The sequence below is a fragment of the Triturus cristatus genome, chromosome 7 (genome assembly GCF_964204655.1).
Source record: "Triturus cristatus chromosome 7, aTriCri1.1, whole genome shotgun sequence".
Lineage (NCBI taxonomy): Eukaryota > Metazoa > Chordata > Amphibia > Caudata > Salamandridae > Triturus > Triturus cristatus.
This window is the reverse complement of record NC_140590.1, coordinates 1,834,985,634-1,835,004,059: the sequence shown is the minus strand read 5'-3', so window position 1 is coordinate 1,835,004,059 and position 18,426 is coordinate 1,834,985,634. Positions and strand designations below refer to the sequence as shown.

Sequence of the window (18,426 nt, the reverse complement as noted above, 5' to 3'; positions counted from 1 at the left end):
GACCCTCACTGCCAACAGCATGCAAACTTGTTTGAATGCCTTTGATATTTTCATGGAAGGATTAGATCTTAGGGTCAACTTCACAAAGTCTTTTGCCATGGCCTGTGGTCCCAAAGGGGTAAAATCTCGCAGGTTTATGGTGAAAGACTCAATCATTGTGAAAGTCGACAACTTTAATTATCTGGGGAATTTATTTAACAAAACGTTGAGTTGGGACCCCTTAATATCAGCTCGCGCTCAAAAGGCTACACACTTTATAGAGGCCCTTTTCCGTTTTTCTAGTAAACTGGGGCAAAAGCCGATTGCAGAACTAAAAACTCTATATAAAGCAAAATGCCTCCCTGTTGCAACATATGGCGCAGGAGTGTGGGGGATACAAAATTGTGACAAAATCCAAGTTATGGAAAATAAATTTATAAAGCGCCTTTTATCTGTCCCATATGGTACCTCCAATAGTTTCTGCCATGCCGAGGTGGGTATTGATTTTGTGAGCGATATTATCCATGTCTCTCCTCTGTTGCTATGGAGCAAGGTTTGGCGGTCTGAAGAATTGAAACTCACAAAGGAAATCTTACAAGACTGCCTTAAGCTTGATTATTCTATGGAGATCCCATGGCTGTTGTATGTAAGGGAAACCCTTTACAAGATTGGGTTGGGACATATATTTCAAAATCCCGAAATGGTTGGCAAGGAGTCTAAGTTAATTATTAAAAACGCTTATTGTACCAGGCTAGGTATGTTAAGAAACAGTGAGCATGCACTATATAATAGGGGTAAGCTGCAGCAGGAGTTTTACCTATCGAATATCGTGCATACCCAATGGCGTTTTTACTTGACAAGGTTCCGTCTTAGCTCTCTGCACCTTCTTTTTGCTTTTCCAAAACAAGGGGGGTGGTGTGAGAAAGACCCCCTTGCCCTTGTAATGATAAGGCTTCACAAACCACAGTGCACCTCATCCTTTTTTGCGCTTTGTATAAAGATCAAAGAAACCGGTTTATTAAGCCTGTTCTGTTAACCCTTGGATCCCGTTGTTATAAAGAGGGTTATGAGTATCTACTGTCCTTGTCATCTTCAGCTATATGTAGCGCTGTGCTTAGTTTTATTAGATCGGCACTCAATATTAGAAATCGATATTGAACAGTATTATTATTGGAAACCTTCTGTAATAGATTACTATGTGGATTTGTATCTAAATGGAACGCACAAGCACTTCACAATATCCTCATATATGTGACCTTTTTAGTCTAAATGTATTGCACATTTAATATGGATATATAATTTGTACTATGGATGTCAACATAATTTTATGGCTTTCTTCTGTGTATACTTTTATGATTCTATGTATGAATCGAAATAAAGTTTATTAATCAAATCGAATCGAGTTTGACAGATGGGTACTCCAACACAAACGTGGTGAACATCCAGTCCACGGTACCGCAGTTGCTATCGCGTATAAGGCACATTTGATAAGGCGGACAGGAAGTCAGGCGCATTTGTGATGGAGTAACCTGTCCCCCAACCTCCAAATTAGGCGTAGGTCTCGTGGTAAAAACTTTAAACAGGGTGACCGACTTGATGTATTCTTTTCTTCCCATATAGCACAAATTATAACCTGAAAGTTGCCTCCGACCGCGGCTCCACCACAGCCGGCACAGGACCATGCCTGGGTCTCAGATACCTCTGAACTCATGCTTAAAATTGGCATGTGACATTTTTTAGGTGATATTTACCTTAACATTTTAACATTTCATACCCCTGCTTCCCTTATCTGATATTAAATATTTTTCTGTCTTTTTTCCATTAAAGTTTTATGTATTTTGTTCCCAATTGGTGTGGGTATTTTGTCGTGTTGATTTTTCACTTTAAAACTGTTGGTACTGGTTGAAAATAACACATTTCTCTGGGGAATTACCGGCATCTTGGGACACATCTACGAGGGGGTGAGTTTTTCAGTAAAGGACAGAGCCACGATGAGTTGATTAGGTTGGTGAGAATTCTGAATTCGCAAATGAAAAATTGACATTCTGATATTCTTGACTGGCAACTACCATTCAATGTGAGCAGTTGAGGGCATGGGATGCACTTTTGATGGTTGGCACTTGGCAGGTGTGTTTTATTCCTCCCTGTCTTGTTTTCAATTTGTAGTTCCACGTAGCGTGACCAAAGATGTCTGCCTACAAGCACGCTTGTTGTAAAATGTAAATGTAAATGTAAATGTATGTGTCTTGTAAAGCGCACTGCTGCCCTGAGGCGTCGTGGCGCTGTAGACCGCTGGGGAACCCGTCCTGGCTATCCCTGTGAGATGGTCCCTCCTGGGTATCTCCAAGGTGAAACCAGGCATCCCCGGCGAATGTGGGGGGCCGTTGTGGAGATGAGGCAAGCTAATGCCCAGAGTTGCCGAGTGTGTTCCTGGTTAGAGTAGGTACCGAGGCGAGAATTATTGAGTCCGTTTTGACCCTGGTCCACGACCCTGCCGCGTCGGGAATTGAACCCTGGTCCCTGGCCGATTCTCTGCTTGCGGATCTGCCGCCTCTAACCAGTGAGCCACACCTCTCCACGGTGTAAACTTGTTAGCAGTAACTTTTGGTCTATTTTAAGTTGCTAGTGACACCAGCCCTTTCTGACTTACCCTCAATCGGTCTGTCAACGACTGACTGGTAAGGCAAGAACCTTGAAAGCGACGGGTATGACGCGCTTCTATTCTTAACATACCATCCTCGAGGAACCCGTCCATCCGGACGGTTCACAAAGAGCCTTAGTCCGGGCGGGCCCCTGGGCCCCTCCCTACACGAGAGTGATGAAGGAAAGTGAGAATACAGGTTGAGCAGCTCACCTCCTGTGCTCGGAGTTTACTGCCGGGGGCGGGGGGAGTTGGGGTCACCTCTCATCTACACGACCCTCAACGCTGGCTTCAAGAACCGCGGACACGGATGGGGTGGGGCGACGGTAGCCGGCAGGAGACGCTCCGAGTCTGCACTCCTCGTTGGTGCTTTCCCTTCGGCAGGTGGGGCTGCCCTGTGGAGGAGGAAAGTGTGAACAACACACAGTCCAGGAGGGACTCTGTGCGGCCGGCCCAGGGGGAGCGAGAGCACCATACACCTGTCTGCAGGTGAGAACTGGGGCACCATACACCTGTGAGCAGCGCAGAGACCGGAGCACCATACACCCCTCTGCAGGTGGGAGCTGGGGCACCATACACCTGTCTGCAGGTGAGAACTGGGGCACCATACACCTGTCTGCAGGTGAGAGCTGGGGCACCATACACCTGTCTGCAGGTGAGAGCTGGGCCACCATACACCTGTCTGCAGGTGAGAACTGGGGCACCATACACCCGTCTGCAGGTGAGAACTGGGGCACCATACACCTGTAAGCAGCGCAGAGACCGGAGCACCATACACCCCTCTGCAGGTGAGAGCTGGGGCACCATACACCTGTCTGCAGGTGAGAGGCGGGGCACCCTACACCTGTCTGTAGGTGAGAGCTGAGGCACCATACACCTGTCTGCAGGTGAGAGGCGGGGCACCATATACCTGTCTGCAGGTGAGGTGCTGAGGCACCATACACCTGCCTTCCGGTAATGGCCTCAGTGCGCCTCGACTGAGTCACCGGAAGTCGTCCCACTGCTCCACCTCCATCCTCATGGGCCTGTCCTTCTTCTCTCACAGCCCAGCTATGCTCTCCGGCCTGTGCCGTGGGGCCGGGGGCCCGCTGCGGCGCCGGGGGCCCCAACGAGACCAGGAGGAGATCGACATGTTGCAGCAAAAGAGGTACGTCTCGGAGCCTTCTCGGCGCTATAGCCACGAAAACATGGCATGCATGTGACGTAAGGTAGCCAAAGTGAAACTAACGCATCAGCGCATCTTAACACCCAAAGCAGAGAACACCATCATACCCTACCACACCACAAGTGTAGGACTCTATACCATACCATAACATACCGTACCGAACCATACCATACCACAACTGTAGGACTCCATACCATACCATAACATACCGTACCGAACCATACCATACCACAACTGTAGGACAACATACCATACCATAACCTACCGTACCGAACTCTACCACACCACAAGTGTAGGACTCCATACCATACCATAACATACCGTACCGAACTATACCAATACCACAACTGAAGGACTGCATACCATACCATAACATACTGTACCGAACCATACCATACCACAACTGTAGGACTCCATACCATAACATACTGTACCGAACTATACCACACTACAAGTGTAGGACTCCATACCATAACATAACATACCGTACCGAACCATACTGTACCGAATCATACCACAACTGAAGGACTCCATACCATACCATAACATACCGTACCGAACCATACCACACCACAACTGTAGGACTCCATACCATAACATACCGTACCGAACTATACCAATACCACAACTGAAGGACTGCATACCATACCACAACATACTGTACCGAACCATACCATACCACAACTGTAGGACTCCATACCATAACATAACACACCGTACCGAACTATACCACACCACAAGTGTAGGCCTCCATACCATACCATAACATACCGTACAGAACCATACCATACCACAACTGTAGGCCTCCATACCATACCACAACTGTAGGCCTCCATACCATACCATAACATACCGTACCGAACCATACCATACCACAACTGTAGGCCTCCATACCATACCATAACATACCGTACCGAACCATACCATACCACAACTGTAGGACTCCATACCATACCATACCATAACATACCGTACCGAACCATACCACACCACAAGTGTAGGACTCCATAATTATTTTCTTTTTTCGTTTTTTCCTTGTATGAATGTAAGCATGAATGGATACTAAATGGTTTTTTATTGTCTAGGTTGTCTAGGATGTCATCCTTTATACTAAATATGTATAGCTTTAGATCAAAACGACAATAAATGTTTATGTCTATTTGAAATTATGTGGAAATTGTAAAACGCATAAAGAAAAAAGAAATAAAAATGACTTTTTGTATTAAAATCTCAATGGTTTGATAGTGACTTTATGAAAACAATGTTATAATGTGATATAAAAATTGGCATATCATATCATTAGGGCAATGCAGAATCTGAATAGATCAACTAATTAAGTATATAGGCCGGTTTAGAGGTTTTTATTCTGCTTTTTGTATTTGCTTTCTCCCTCCTCTAGGGCCTCAAATTACTTAGGGAGATCCTTAGTTTATACTAAACTCCATACCATACCATAACATACCATACTGAACCATACCATACCACAACTGAAGGACTGCATACCATAACATACCGTCCCGAACTATACCACACCACAACTGTAGGACTCCATACCATACCATAACATACCGTACCAAACTATACCACACCACAACTGTAGGACTCCATACCATACCATAACATACCGTACCGAACTATACCACACCACAACTGTAGGACTCCATACCATACCATAACATACCGTACCGAACTATACCACACCACAACTGTAGGACTCCATACCATAACATACCGTACCGAACCATACCATACCACAACTGAAGGACTGCATACCATAACATAACACACCGTACCGAACCATACCATACCACAACTGAAGGACTCCATACCGTACCATAACATATTGTACCAAACCATACCATACCACAGATGAAGGACTCCATACCATAACATACCGTACCGAACCATACCATACCACAACTGAAGGACTGCATACCATAATATAACATACAACTGTAGGACTCCATACCATACCATAACATACCGTACCGAACTATACCACACCACAACTGTAGGACTCCATACCATAACATACTGTACCGAACTATACCACACCACAACTGTAGGACTCCATACCATAACATACCGTACCGAACTATACCACACCACAACTGTAGGACTCCATACCATACCATAACATACCGTACCGAACCATACCATACCACAACTGAAGGACTGCATACCATAACATAACATACCGGACTGAACTATACCACACTACAACTGTAGGACTCCATACCATACCATAACATACCATACCGAACTATACCATACCACAACTGAAGGACTGCATATCATAACATAACATACCGTACTGAACCATACCATACCACAACTGAAGGACTGCATGCCGTACCATAACATACCGTACCGAACCATACCATACCACAACTGAAGGACTGCATGCCATACCATAACATACCGTACCGAACTATACCATTCCACAACTGAAGGACTGCATGCCATAACATACCATACCATACCATACCATATCATACACTACCGTACCCTACCATACCATAAAATACCATACCATAACATAACATACAATACCGTACCGCAACTGTAGAACTGCATACCATACCATACCATACCATACACTACCGTACCCTACCATACCATAAAATCCCATAACATAACATACCATACCATACCATACCACAACTGTAGGACTGCATACCATACCATACCATACCATAACATACCGTACCACAACTGAAGGACTGCATACCGTGCCACACTATATTATACCATACCATACCGTACCACACCATACCATACCATACCACACCATACCAAGTCACAACTGAATGACTGCATACCATATCGTACCATACCATACCATATCATACCATACCACAACTGTAGGACTTTATACCATACCTTACCGTACCATACCATACCATACCATACCACAACTGTAGGACTCCATACCATACCATACCACAACTGTAGGACTGCATACCATGCCATACTATACCGTACCATACCATACCATACCACAACTGTAGGACTGCATACCATGCCATAATATAACATACCATACCATACCACAACTGAACAACTGCATCACATACTAGACCGTACCATACCACAACTGTAGGACTGCATACCATGGCATACCATAGCATACCATACCATACCATACCACAATTGTAGGACTGCATAACTTACCATACCATACCATACCATACCTTACCATACCATACCATACCATACCATAGCATACAATAGCATACCATACCATACCATAACATACCACAACTGTAGGACTGCATACAATACCATATCATACCACAACTGTAGGACTGCATACCATGCCATACTATACCATACCGTACCGTGCCATACCATACCACATCTGTAGTACTCCATACCATACCATAACATACCATACCATACCACAACTGAACAACTGCATAACATACTAGACCGTACCATACCACAACTGTAGGACTGCATACCATGGCATACCATAGCATACCATACCATACCATACCATACCACAATTGTAGGACTGCATAACTTACCATACCATATCATACCATACCATACCATACCATACCATACCATACCATACCATACCATACCATACCATACCATACCATACCATACCACAACTGTAGGACTGCATACAATACCATATCATACCACAACTGTAGGACTGCATAACTTACCATACCATACCATACCTTACCATACAATACCACAACAGAAGGACTGCATACCACACCATACCGTACCGTAACATACCATACCATACCATACCACAACTGTAGGACTGCACACCATACCATACCATACCATACCCCACCATATCACAACTGTAGGACTACATACCATACCATACCATACCATACCACAACTGTAGGACTGCATACCTTACCATACCATACCATACCGTACCATATCATATCATACCATACCATACCACAACCGTATGTCTGCATACCTTACCATTCCATTCCTTACCATACCATACCGTACCGTACCATATCATACCATACCATACCATACCGTACCATACAATACCATACCATACCGTACCATACAATACCACAACTGTAGGACTGCATACCTTACCATACCATACCGTACCGTACCATATCATACCACACCATACCATACCACAACATATTACTGCATACCATACTACAACTATAGTGCAACATACGTACCATTCCACAACTATAGTGTTGCATACATACCACAGCTAGTGTACTGCATACCATACCATAGCACAACTATATTGCTGAATGCATACTATATCACAACTGTTTAGTTGTGCTTCATACCATACAATATAATTACTATAGTGCTGAATACATGCTATACTTAACCTTCCGTACCATACTGTACCGTACTGTACCATACCATACCATCTCACAACTATAGTGCTGCGCACCATATCATGAAACAACTATCAAACAGCATACCATACCATACCATACCTTACCATACCGTACCGAACCATACCATACTGCACCGTACCATACCATACCATAACATACCACAACTGTAGGACTGCATACCATGCCCTACCATACCATACCCTACCATACCATACCATACCACAACTGGAGGACTGCATACCTTACCTTACCATATCATACCACAACTGTAGGACTGCATACCATACCTTACCATACCATACCGTACCGTACCATACCATAACGTACCACACGGTACCATAACATACAACAACTGAAGGATGGCATACCATACCACACCATACCATAACATACCATACCATACCATTTCATACACTACCCTACCATACCATAAAATACCATACCACAAGTGAAGGACTGCAAACCATACCGCACCATACCATACCATAGCATACCATACCATACCACGACTGAAGGGCTGCATACCATACCATTCCACAACATATTACTGCATACCATACCACAACTATAGTGTTGCACACATTCCACAGCTAGTGTACTGTTTACCATACCATACCACAACTATATTGCTGAATGCATACTATACTACAACTGTTTAGTTGTGCTGCATACCATACAATATCATTAATATAGTGCTGCATACATGCCAAACTTAACATACCAAACCATACTGTACCATACCATACCATATCACAACTATAGTGCTGCACACCATATCATGAAACAACTATAAAACAGCATACCATACTATTACATATCACCCTGCACATCTCCATACTATAGCTATAGTACTGTATGCATACCATTCCACAAAGATAGTGCTGCATACCATACTACAACCATAGTGCTGCATACGTACGATACCACAACTATATTGCTGCTTACATACTACACCACAACTATTTTGCTGCATACCAAACAATACCATACCACAACTATAGTACTGCACACCATACCATAACATAACACAACTATAGTACTGCATACCATACCATACCACAACTATAGTACTGCATACCATACCATACCATACCATACCATAACTATAGTACTGCATACCATACCATACCAAAACTATAGTACTGCATACCATACCACAACTATAGTACTGCATACCATACCATACCATACCATACCACAACTATAGTACTGCATACCATACCACACAATATCATACCATACCACTACTATAGTACTACATATCATACCATAGCATACCATACCACAACTATAGTACTGCATACCGTACCATACCATACCATACCACAACTATAGTACTGCATACCATACCATACAATACCATACCATACCACTACTATAGTACTGCATATCATACCATACCATACCATACCACAACTATAGTACTGCATACTATATCATACCATACCACAACTATAGTACTGCATACCATACCATACCATACCGCAACTGTAGTACTGCATACCATAGCCCAGCCATAGGGCTGGATACCATACTAAACCACAAATATAGTGCTGCATCCCGTACCATACCACAACTATAGTACTGCATACCATACCATACCATACTATACCGCAACTGTAGTACTGCATACCATAGCACAGCCATAGTGCTGGATTCCATACTAAACCACAACTATAGTGCTGCATCCCGTACCATACCACAACTATAGTACAGCATACCATACCATACCACAACTAAGGCACTGCATACCACAGCATACCATACCATACCATACCATTCCATACCGCAACTATAGTACTGCATACCATACCATACCATACCACAACTATAGTACTGCATACCATACCATACAATACCATACCATACCACTACTATAGTACTGCATATCATACCATACCATACCATACCACAACTATAGTACTGCATACCATACCATACCATACCATACCATACCATACCATACTGCAACTATAGTACTGCATACCATAGCACAGCCATAGTGCTGTATACCATACTAAACCACAACTATAGTGCTGCATCCCGTACCATACCACAACTATAGTACAGCATACCATACCATACCACAACTATAGTACTGCATACCATACCATACCATACCATACCGCAACTATAGTACTGCATACCATAGCACAGCCATAGTGCTGGATACCATACTAAACCACAACTATAGTGCTGCATCCCGTACCATACTACAGCTATAGTACTGCGTACCATACCATACCATACCACAACTATAGTACTGCATACCATACCATACCATACCATACCGCAACTATAGTACTGCATACCATAGCACAGCCATAGTGCTGGATACCATACTAAACCACAACTATAGTGCTGCATCCCATACCATATCACAACTATAGTGCTGCATACCATATCATGAAACAACTATATAACGGCATAAAATACCATACCATTCCATATCGTACCACACATCTGCATATTATTGCTAGAGTACTGTACACATACCATACCATAAAACCATGACTGATACCATACCACAGTCCTACATGCGTGGCCCATTATCTCAGGGATTTTAACACTGAATACATAGTATAGCATGCAATAGTTGCATTCATACAAAAGCCTCTACCACGGATCATCTTTAACGACTATGAAAAGACTACAACGGATTCAGAAGTCTGCTGCCAGACTACTCCTACATGTAAAGCCACAATCCCACATCCCCCCTGCCTAAAAAGACCTGCATTGGGCACCAGTTGGCAGAAGATTCACATTTGAGCTGCTTTGTTTCACCCACCTCCACTGAAGATTGGCACCGTGCCTCAAAATCCCACCATACAAGAAAAAAACATCCTTCTCGTTCTAGCAGCCAAACGATGGAACTCTATAACCCCAATACATAAGACCCATGGATAACTACCTTATCTTCAGAAGACTACTCAAGAGCTGCCTCTTTCCTACATGACCACCATACTCAAACACACATTTACAGCATATCACTGTGTGTATATAGTCAGTTATTTGGATTATATATGTGTATTCCTTTGTATAAATGTGTATAGTAATCATGTTTATAAATATATAGATATTCATTAGTTCTGCTTAACAAATGTACATATTACTTATGGTTATGTTATTCTGTGTTTAACTTGTATATATAAAAGACACACAATTGATGGACGGAATGCAGAACCAATCAAAACATTCACCCCCAGTCAAGAAATCTGGGTTAAATCCATCGTTCTTTTGCTCACCATGCCACCCGAGTTTAGACCTGGCCATATGCAAATCAGTCTTGGCCCTGTGCCTCATGGGTACCCCTCTTCATCCAGGATAGCTTGAATCCAGTGGCACAGTAAGCCCGGGACCCATGTCTGGGCATACCCGGTGCACTTAGGGCGAGAAAGCAATTGATGGACGGAATGCAGAACCAATCAATTGTGTGTCTTTTGCTTTCTCGTCCTAAGTAAGCCAGGTATGCCCAGACGTGGGTCCTGGGCTCACTGTGCCACTGGAATCAAGCTATCCTGGCTGAAGAGGGGTGAAACCCCGAAACCGGTCCTAGGATGCTTGTTTCCGGTCCAGGGAGGACCTGGCTTGGCAGCTCGGGCTGGAATGTTCCCATGAGGCACAGGGTCAAGTCTGATTTGCATATGGCCAGGTCTAAGCTGGGGTGGCATGGTGAGCAAAAGAATGATTGATTTAACCCAGATCTCTTGACTGGGGTGAATGTGTTGATTTGTTCTGCATTCCACCCATCAATAGTGTATCTTTTGCTTTCTCGCCCTAAATGCGCCAGGTATGCCCAGACGTTGGTCCTGGGCTCATTGTGCCACTGGATTCAAGCTATTCTGACTGAAGAGGGGTGAAACCCCAAAACCGGTCCTAGGATGCTTGTTTCCGGTCCAGGGTGGACCTGGCTTGGCAGTTCGGGCTGGACTGTTCCCATGAGGCACAGGGTCAAGACTGATTTGCATATGGCCAGGTCTAAACTGGGGTGGCATGGTGAGCAAAAGAATGATGGATTTAACCCAGATCTCTTGACTGGGGGTGAATGTTTTGATTTGTTCTGCATTCCGTCCATCAATTGTGTGTCTTTTGCTTTCTCACCCTAAGTGTGCCAGGTATGCCCAGACGTGGGTCCTGGGCTCATTGTGCCACTGGAATCAAGCTATTCTGGCTGAAGAGGGGTGAAACCCCGAAACCGGTCCTAGGATGCTTGTTTCCCTTCCAGGGCGGACATAGCTTGGCAGTTCGGGCTGGACTGTTCCCATGAGGTTCAGGGTCAAGACTGATTTGCATATGACGAGGTCTAAACTGGGGTGGCATGGTGAAAAAAAGAATGATGGATTTAACCCAGATCTCTTGACTAGGGGTGAATGTTTTGATTTGTTCTGCATTCCGTCCATCAATGGTATGTCTTTTGCTTAACTTGTATATACATCACTAAATAAATACGTACATTTTATCATAACTACTCTTCTACAATTGCTTCACTATCGAATTAAAAAGAAAATTATCAAAATAAATAAATTGGCTTAAAGTACAGCAACACTTGAAAGTCTGAGTTTATTAAATACAACTTAAATCTAGATGTATTACCGTATTTATACATATATACCTTCCATATATTTATATAACTTTATATTTATTACTTTACTCCCATATCAGCACACCCAATGCCCTACTCTGTAATTCACCCAATACCTCTCTCAATATATCCTCTACCTCCACTGTCTGACTCATCCCAAACTCCATTCTACTACTATGACCCCTAAAATAACAATTTCTACACTCTTCTCTCCTCTACCTCACCTTGCATCATCTCAAACCTCTTTTACCAATAAAATCTCCCAAACAAGCCTATCTAAACCCTTCCCTCTGACTCTCCCACCCCCTACTCATCCCAATCCTCCTCCTGCTGCTAAGAACTCCAAATAAACACGTTCTAGACCCTCTTCTATCCCTCCGCTATCTTTTTAATCCAACTAACAGACTCACATGTCCACCACTCAAATACATTTTCATATTTCCCTAAACTAATTCACTGATAATCCTTTTTGGGTTCCGGAGTAGTGTGCTACATGCCGAAAAGTGCTTTCATGCCTTGTCAGGGGTGGTAAGAGCTATATAAATGCAATTACAATACCATATTATACCATTCAGTACCCACAGCACTGCATACCACCGCTAACCATACTGAATCTGGCTATAGTGCTGCATCCTACATCATACCATACCCTAACTATAGTACTGGCACCCTGGCTTACCGGACCATACCAAATCACACCAAAAGACAAGAAGCACGCTTTATGAGTAAAGATCTTACTTTTTGCCACATTTGGGGTAATTCCGCTCATTTGTCTTTCCTGTACCTGCGACAGAAGTCTCCAATAGGAATTAGCATGGAAAGTCAACATCCAGAGGTCCCGTCCTGCAGCCAACCTCCAGCTGCAAATGGCCAAAGGTAGTGCACAGCAGGGGTTGGGTGACCACAGTTGGGGTGGGAGGAGGTGTGTTGAGAAGATCTTATATCACGTTGAGAAAACTTGGGAAATTCACCGTAAAAATCAAAGGTCAAGGTGCCGTTATAGTTAGGTGCTGAAATACCATAAAAACTAATGATTAAAAACAGAGAAAACACAGAAATTCAGTAGCTACAGTTTAGTGAACTATTTCTTGTTCCCCTGTCATGCACTGCCTATGTCCTCACAGATTGCGTCACTCATGATATGTTGAATGACTTACTTGATAACTTCACTCATGACAATTCCACTGACATCATTGATGATATCACTGATGACATCATCCAGTCTTTGTGGCAGTACCCTATAGTGTTTGTGGACTTGAAGTGATTCAACATTCTAGACCTATGCTCAATTTCTATTACTCGTCAAGTCATAATGGACATAACCTTTGATCACCTGATGGACACACATCATATCTGACAATTTGCCCATGTTTGGTGGCTGTTACAAACATTTTACTGGTACTCACGCACCGAACAAACACCTCTCCTAGCTGCATCCTTCCTTACTCATACTTCTCCCAGACAATATCTCTCCAAGGTCGCACCTCTTCCTTGCCTGTACCTATCTCTCCTAGCATGCACCTATCCAAGCTCACAAGATTATAAAATAAATAATGCCTTGGGATCAATACAGAATACAATTAAATGAAGAGGTAGTTTAGTTATCTCTTCCTAAATGTATTATTTTCGTAGAAAAATCTATACTTGTGTTTAAATCCAGAGTCAAAAGAAAATCCAGCAATAAATGTATACTGACTAATATGTGTCACAAAAACTTTTTTGCTATTTATTACACATTTTACATAACATATTTCTTCTTTGTATATAGACACATTATACATATATATACATATTTATACTTCAAATTTACATTTTACACTTTTCTCCTTGCCCTACTATTCAATAAGGATGCTTTCAACACTTTTTCATTCCCGCATTCCTTTAAAGCGAAGATCACTCTTCTCTAGAAACTCAAAGGTCTATTTATTCCACCATATACTTATTGAGTATTCTTTTATCTATTTCGTCATATTTAAATTCATATGAGTGTCTTCAAATTATCTATCCAAGCTCACAACCCTCTTTATTGTGTGCTGTGCTTGCACCTCTCTGTGCTTGTACGTTCTTCTGACTGCACCTCTCTCTACTCTCACCTCTGCTTCTCACACCTTTCCTACCCACCATCTATGCACATATATTATTTTGACCTCAGAAGTAAAAAAAGCATACAGGCGTGGTTTATACGTGAAAATGCAAGCTAGATTTATTGGTTTTGAAGTTTCTTGTTTGCATAGCATGCAGATTGGATATTACCACATCTGTGTAAGTGTAGCTCAAGTTGCAAGTATACATGTGCATTGAGCAAGGCCTGGATTGGATCATTTTGTAACTTTAAACTGCAGGTGGACTTGCCTTGTTCAATAGTCCTGGCCATCTGCAGCTTCCTTGGTATGGACTCATGACTCATTGATGCAGTGAGTGAGTACCAGATGCCATGCACTCCTGCAGGGCAGGGCTTCATGAGTGAAGTGACTGGAGGCATCGAGGCCACTCTGTGCATTCTTCCTCATAGTATTTTCTTCTACAGGATAGCTGAATTACCATTACTTCAGGCTGCCAAGAAGAATGACGTCAGTGCTATCCAGAAGCTGCTCTCTTGTCCGAAGACTGAGCTGTATGGCAGAGGTGTGTATATTTGTACCATAGGTGGAGTTTCTCCAGTACCATGTATGTAGCCCTGCACCCATTCCAACTTTCCCACAAAATCACAACTACTTACAAAGGTAAAGGTGAGTGGGGGGGTGGGGTGGTTAAGAACATGGTGAAGAAGGACTGGGGAATAGTTCATGGTAGCAGAGTTGTGGGGTCACGATGCATGTCTGGTTCAGTAGCTGAAGGGGATTTCTTGGTTAAAGAAGATATATATGTTTAAACGTTTGGTGTGGAGGAGACTGGTCACTGGGCTCTGAGTCTGGCTGAGGCAACTTTACAGTCTAAGAACTGTATCAGGAGGTATTTCTTCTTGAAAGAACTCAGATGCATGCATCTTACTGAAGAAGTGCTAAGTTGTTTGAGACTCAAAACACTGGGTTGAAGGTTTTATGCAGCTTTGAACTCTCTACAGCCACAATCAAGGCCAAGGTGAAATTTAAGTGAAAACATGATGCTTGATCATCCGCAGGTGCCCACCTGAAATTGGGGTGACCACAGGCGTGTATGTGCAAGTCCATTTTTCTCCAAATTGTTCGGGTCACCAACCCACCGAGTAGACATTTGAATGCTAATTTCTTGATAAATGCCCTGCTGTGGGGGAGACACTGGCACGTTGTTGTGGAGACCCTTCTCCCCCCACTCCAGTCTCATCATTACCTCTGCCCAGCTGCACCCATCCAACCACACTGCAAACCACACTGATCTGCACAAAATGTAGTGCTCTATAAGCCTCTAGGCTCCAGACATAAGAGAGGGACAATCTTTCCGCAGCAGCTTACAGCACAGAAGCATGTTTTTTTCAACATGGTAGGTGAAGAGTGAATAAAATCACATATCACAGCGTAGAGAGTAGAATTATTTACAAGGGCCTCACTTATGAAAAGTGTTGCATGCCCCGTGTGAAAGGTCCTGCGTCACTCCTCACGCCTGCAGTGAAGCAGGCGTAAGGATTTGATGCAGTGGTGTAGTGAAATCTCTTCGAGTTCACTAGGCCACTACTATGAGCCTTTTTTGGGCAGGAATGCCCATGTGCATGCATTATATCTGATGCAGGTATAATGTAGCGCAGGGGTTTACACAGTGAAGGATCTGCATAGATCCGTCACTTTGTAATTATAGCGCATTGTGGCACATATTTTACACACATGGCATGACACAACGGCGGCGTAAAGTGCTCATAAATAAGGCCCACAGAGCCTCATTGCTGAAAAGTGTTGTATCGCTGAGGAAAAACAGTGATGCAGCTCTTTTGGTAGCATCATCCTTGCAACACCATGGATGCTCCGTCTTTATTGTAGGGTGCTATATGTCGTAAGGATTTACTGATACGTCAGTATTCCTGACGTATCTGTAGGTGCAAAATTGGCTCATTGCTGGAGTGTGTCTGAACACAGACACAATTCCAGCATTGTGTTTTTTCACATGGGGCAAGACCCATGTGAAAAGCCCTGCATCACCCCTTATTCCTGCTTCAAGCAGGCGTAAGGTTTTGACGCACTGACGCCGTAGAAGTGGCGCAGTGAAAATCGTAGATTTTCCTGCGTCACTTTTAAGTGGCTTTGATGCAATGGAACGTCCACCTCCTGCATACATTATACCTGTCACAGGTATAGTGTAGCGCAGCGGCTTACTTTGTAAATATCGCGCAGTGTGGCGCATTTTTTACATCGCAGCAGCATCACAAAAAGTGACGCAACGGTGGTGTAAAGGGCTAATAAATAAGGCCCAAAGTCTTTACTTATCATCTAATACTAGCTGGCTGACTGAGGTTTTAGAAATCAATTGGTAGGAAGCCTGGAATGGAGATAGTTTCTAAAATCTGCAGCATACAAAGTCTTTGCTGAGATCCTCCTTCCATGGCGGTCACACATTGACTGACTGACCCACCTTCTCTAACTCATATGTATTTCCAAAGCGGTGGGCAGTGTTCCTCTGTGATGGAAAGTGAGGCACGAGTCATGCAGATGGTAGGATATTACATGGGCATACTGTGCATTACCTAGGAAGAAATAATGGGTTGGTCCTGATTAAGTCGATCAATCAATCAATCAATCAATCAATCAATCTGGATTTACAAAGCACAGCTAATCACCCGATAGGGTATCCATGCGTCATTCTGGGTATGGATTGAAGTGTGGGCATTACCCACAGAAGAAGGTGCAGTGAATGGTCTGAAGTGTGTGTGCGGAGGTTTCAGGGAGCATCAGCTACAGAGATTTCCTAGGGTGGGCAGGGTAAGCATTGGGGGCCTCATTTATGAGGTGCTGCGTAGGGCAGCACTCCAGGCCTTCCTACTGCGCTGCCCTATAGCAAAAGAAAAGGGCAGGAATGCCCCATATCTATCAGATACAGTGCATTCCTGTCTTTTTGCCCTGCGTCGCCACACAATGGGCGGCCGTGCACCAACATAGACACCTTTGCACCATGGTGCAAGGATGCCTGCATTGCGGAGATGATCATTTTTTTGTGCAGAAACGGAAACCTTCCTGCACAAAAACAATCACAAGAGGCTTTTCCCTCTTTCTGTGTGGGCTGCAGAATGCAGCACACATAGAAAAAAGAAAAATAATGAGAAATAAAGATAATTCTCCTTTGTTGTGCCTCCCTTACGTCTGTCCTGGGGTGGCATAAGATTTTGGGTCTGCGTCAGAGTTATGATTTTTCGTCAATCTGGGGCAGTGTCAAAAAGTCATGGATGTTGCTGGGAACGCACATTGTACACCCCTTTCACGCAGTGTTCTGTGTGAAAGGGGCACATATTTACCAGGCCATGAAAAGCCATGTAAAGTTTCTTTACATGGACTTGTAAATATGCCGGGGCACATTGCGCCACCTGAACATCAAAATAGTGATGTTCCTGTGCCGTATCTATCTATCTATCTATCTATCTATCTATCTATCTATCTATCTATCTATCTATCTATCTATCTATCTATCTATCTATCTATCTATCTATCTATCTATCTATCTATCTATCTATCTATCTATCTATCTATCTATCTATCTATCTATCTATCTATCTATCTATCTATCTATCTACAGCTATCTTCAGAAT

General features: G+C 43.3%; 1 protein-coding gene across 5 annotated transcripts in view; it reads left to right on the top strand.

The window, feature by feature from the left end:
* Positions 1 to 2,796: 2,796 nt before the first annotated feature.
* The window catches only part of LOC146813352 (transient receptor potential cation channel subfamily V member 6-like), a 154,094-nt gene continuing 138,464 nt past the window's right edge, over positions 2,797 to 18,426 (top strand). The window contains exons 1-3 of one of the 5 annotated variants that reach the window (XM_085620164.1): positions 2,797 to 3,408; positions 3,666 to 3,767; positions 15,247 to 15,344. In XM_085620164.1, coding sequence (XP_085476290.1) covers positions 3,673 to 3,767; positions 15,247 to 15,344 — 193 coding nt within the window. In that variant the 5' untranslated portion in view covers positions 2,797 to 3,408; positions 3,666 to 3,672. Of the gene's footprint in view, positions 3,409 to 3,496; positions 3,768 to 13,516; positions 13,596 to 15,246; positions 15,345 to 18,426 lie in introns of those variants that run through there. The other 4 variants (XM_085620161.1, XM_085620162.1, XM_085620163.1 and 1 more) reach the window with 4 other exon arrangements.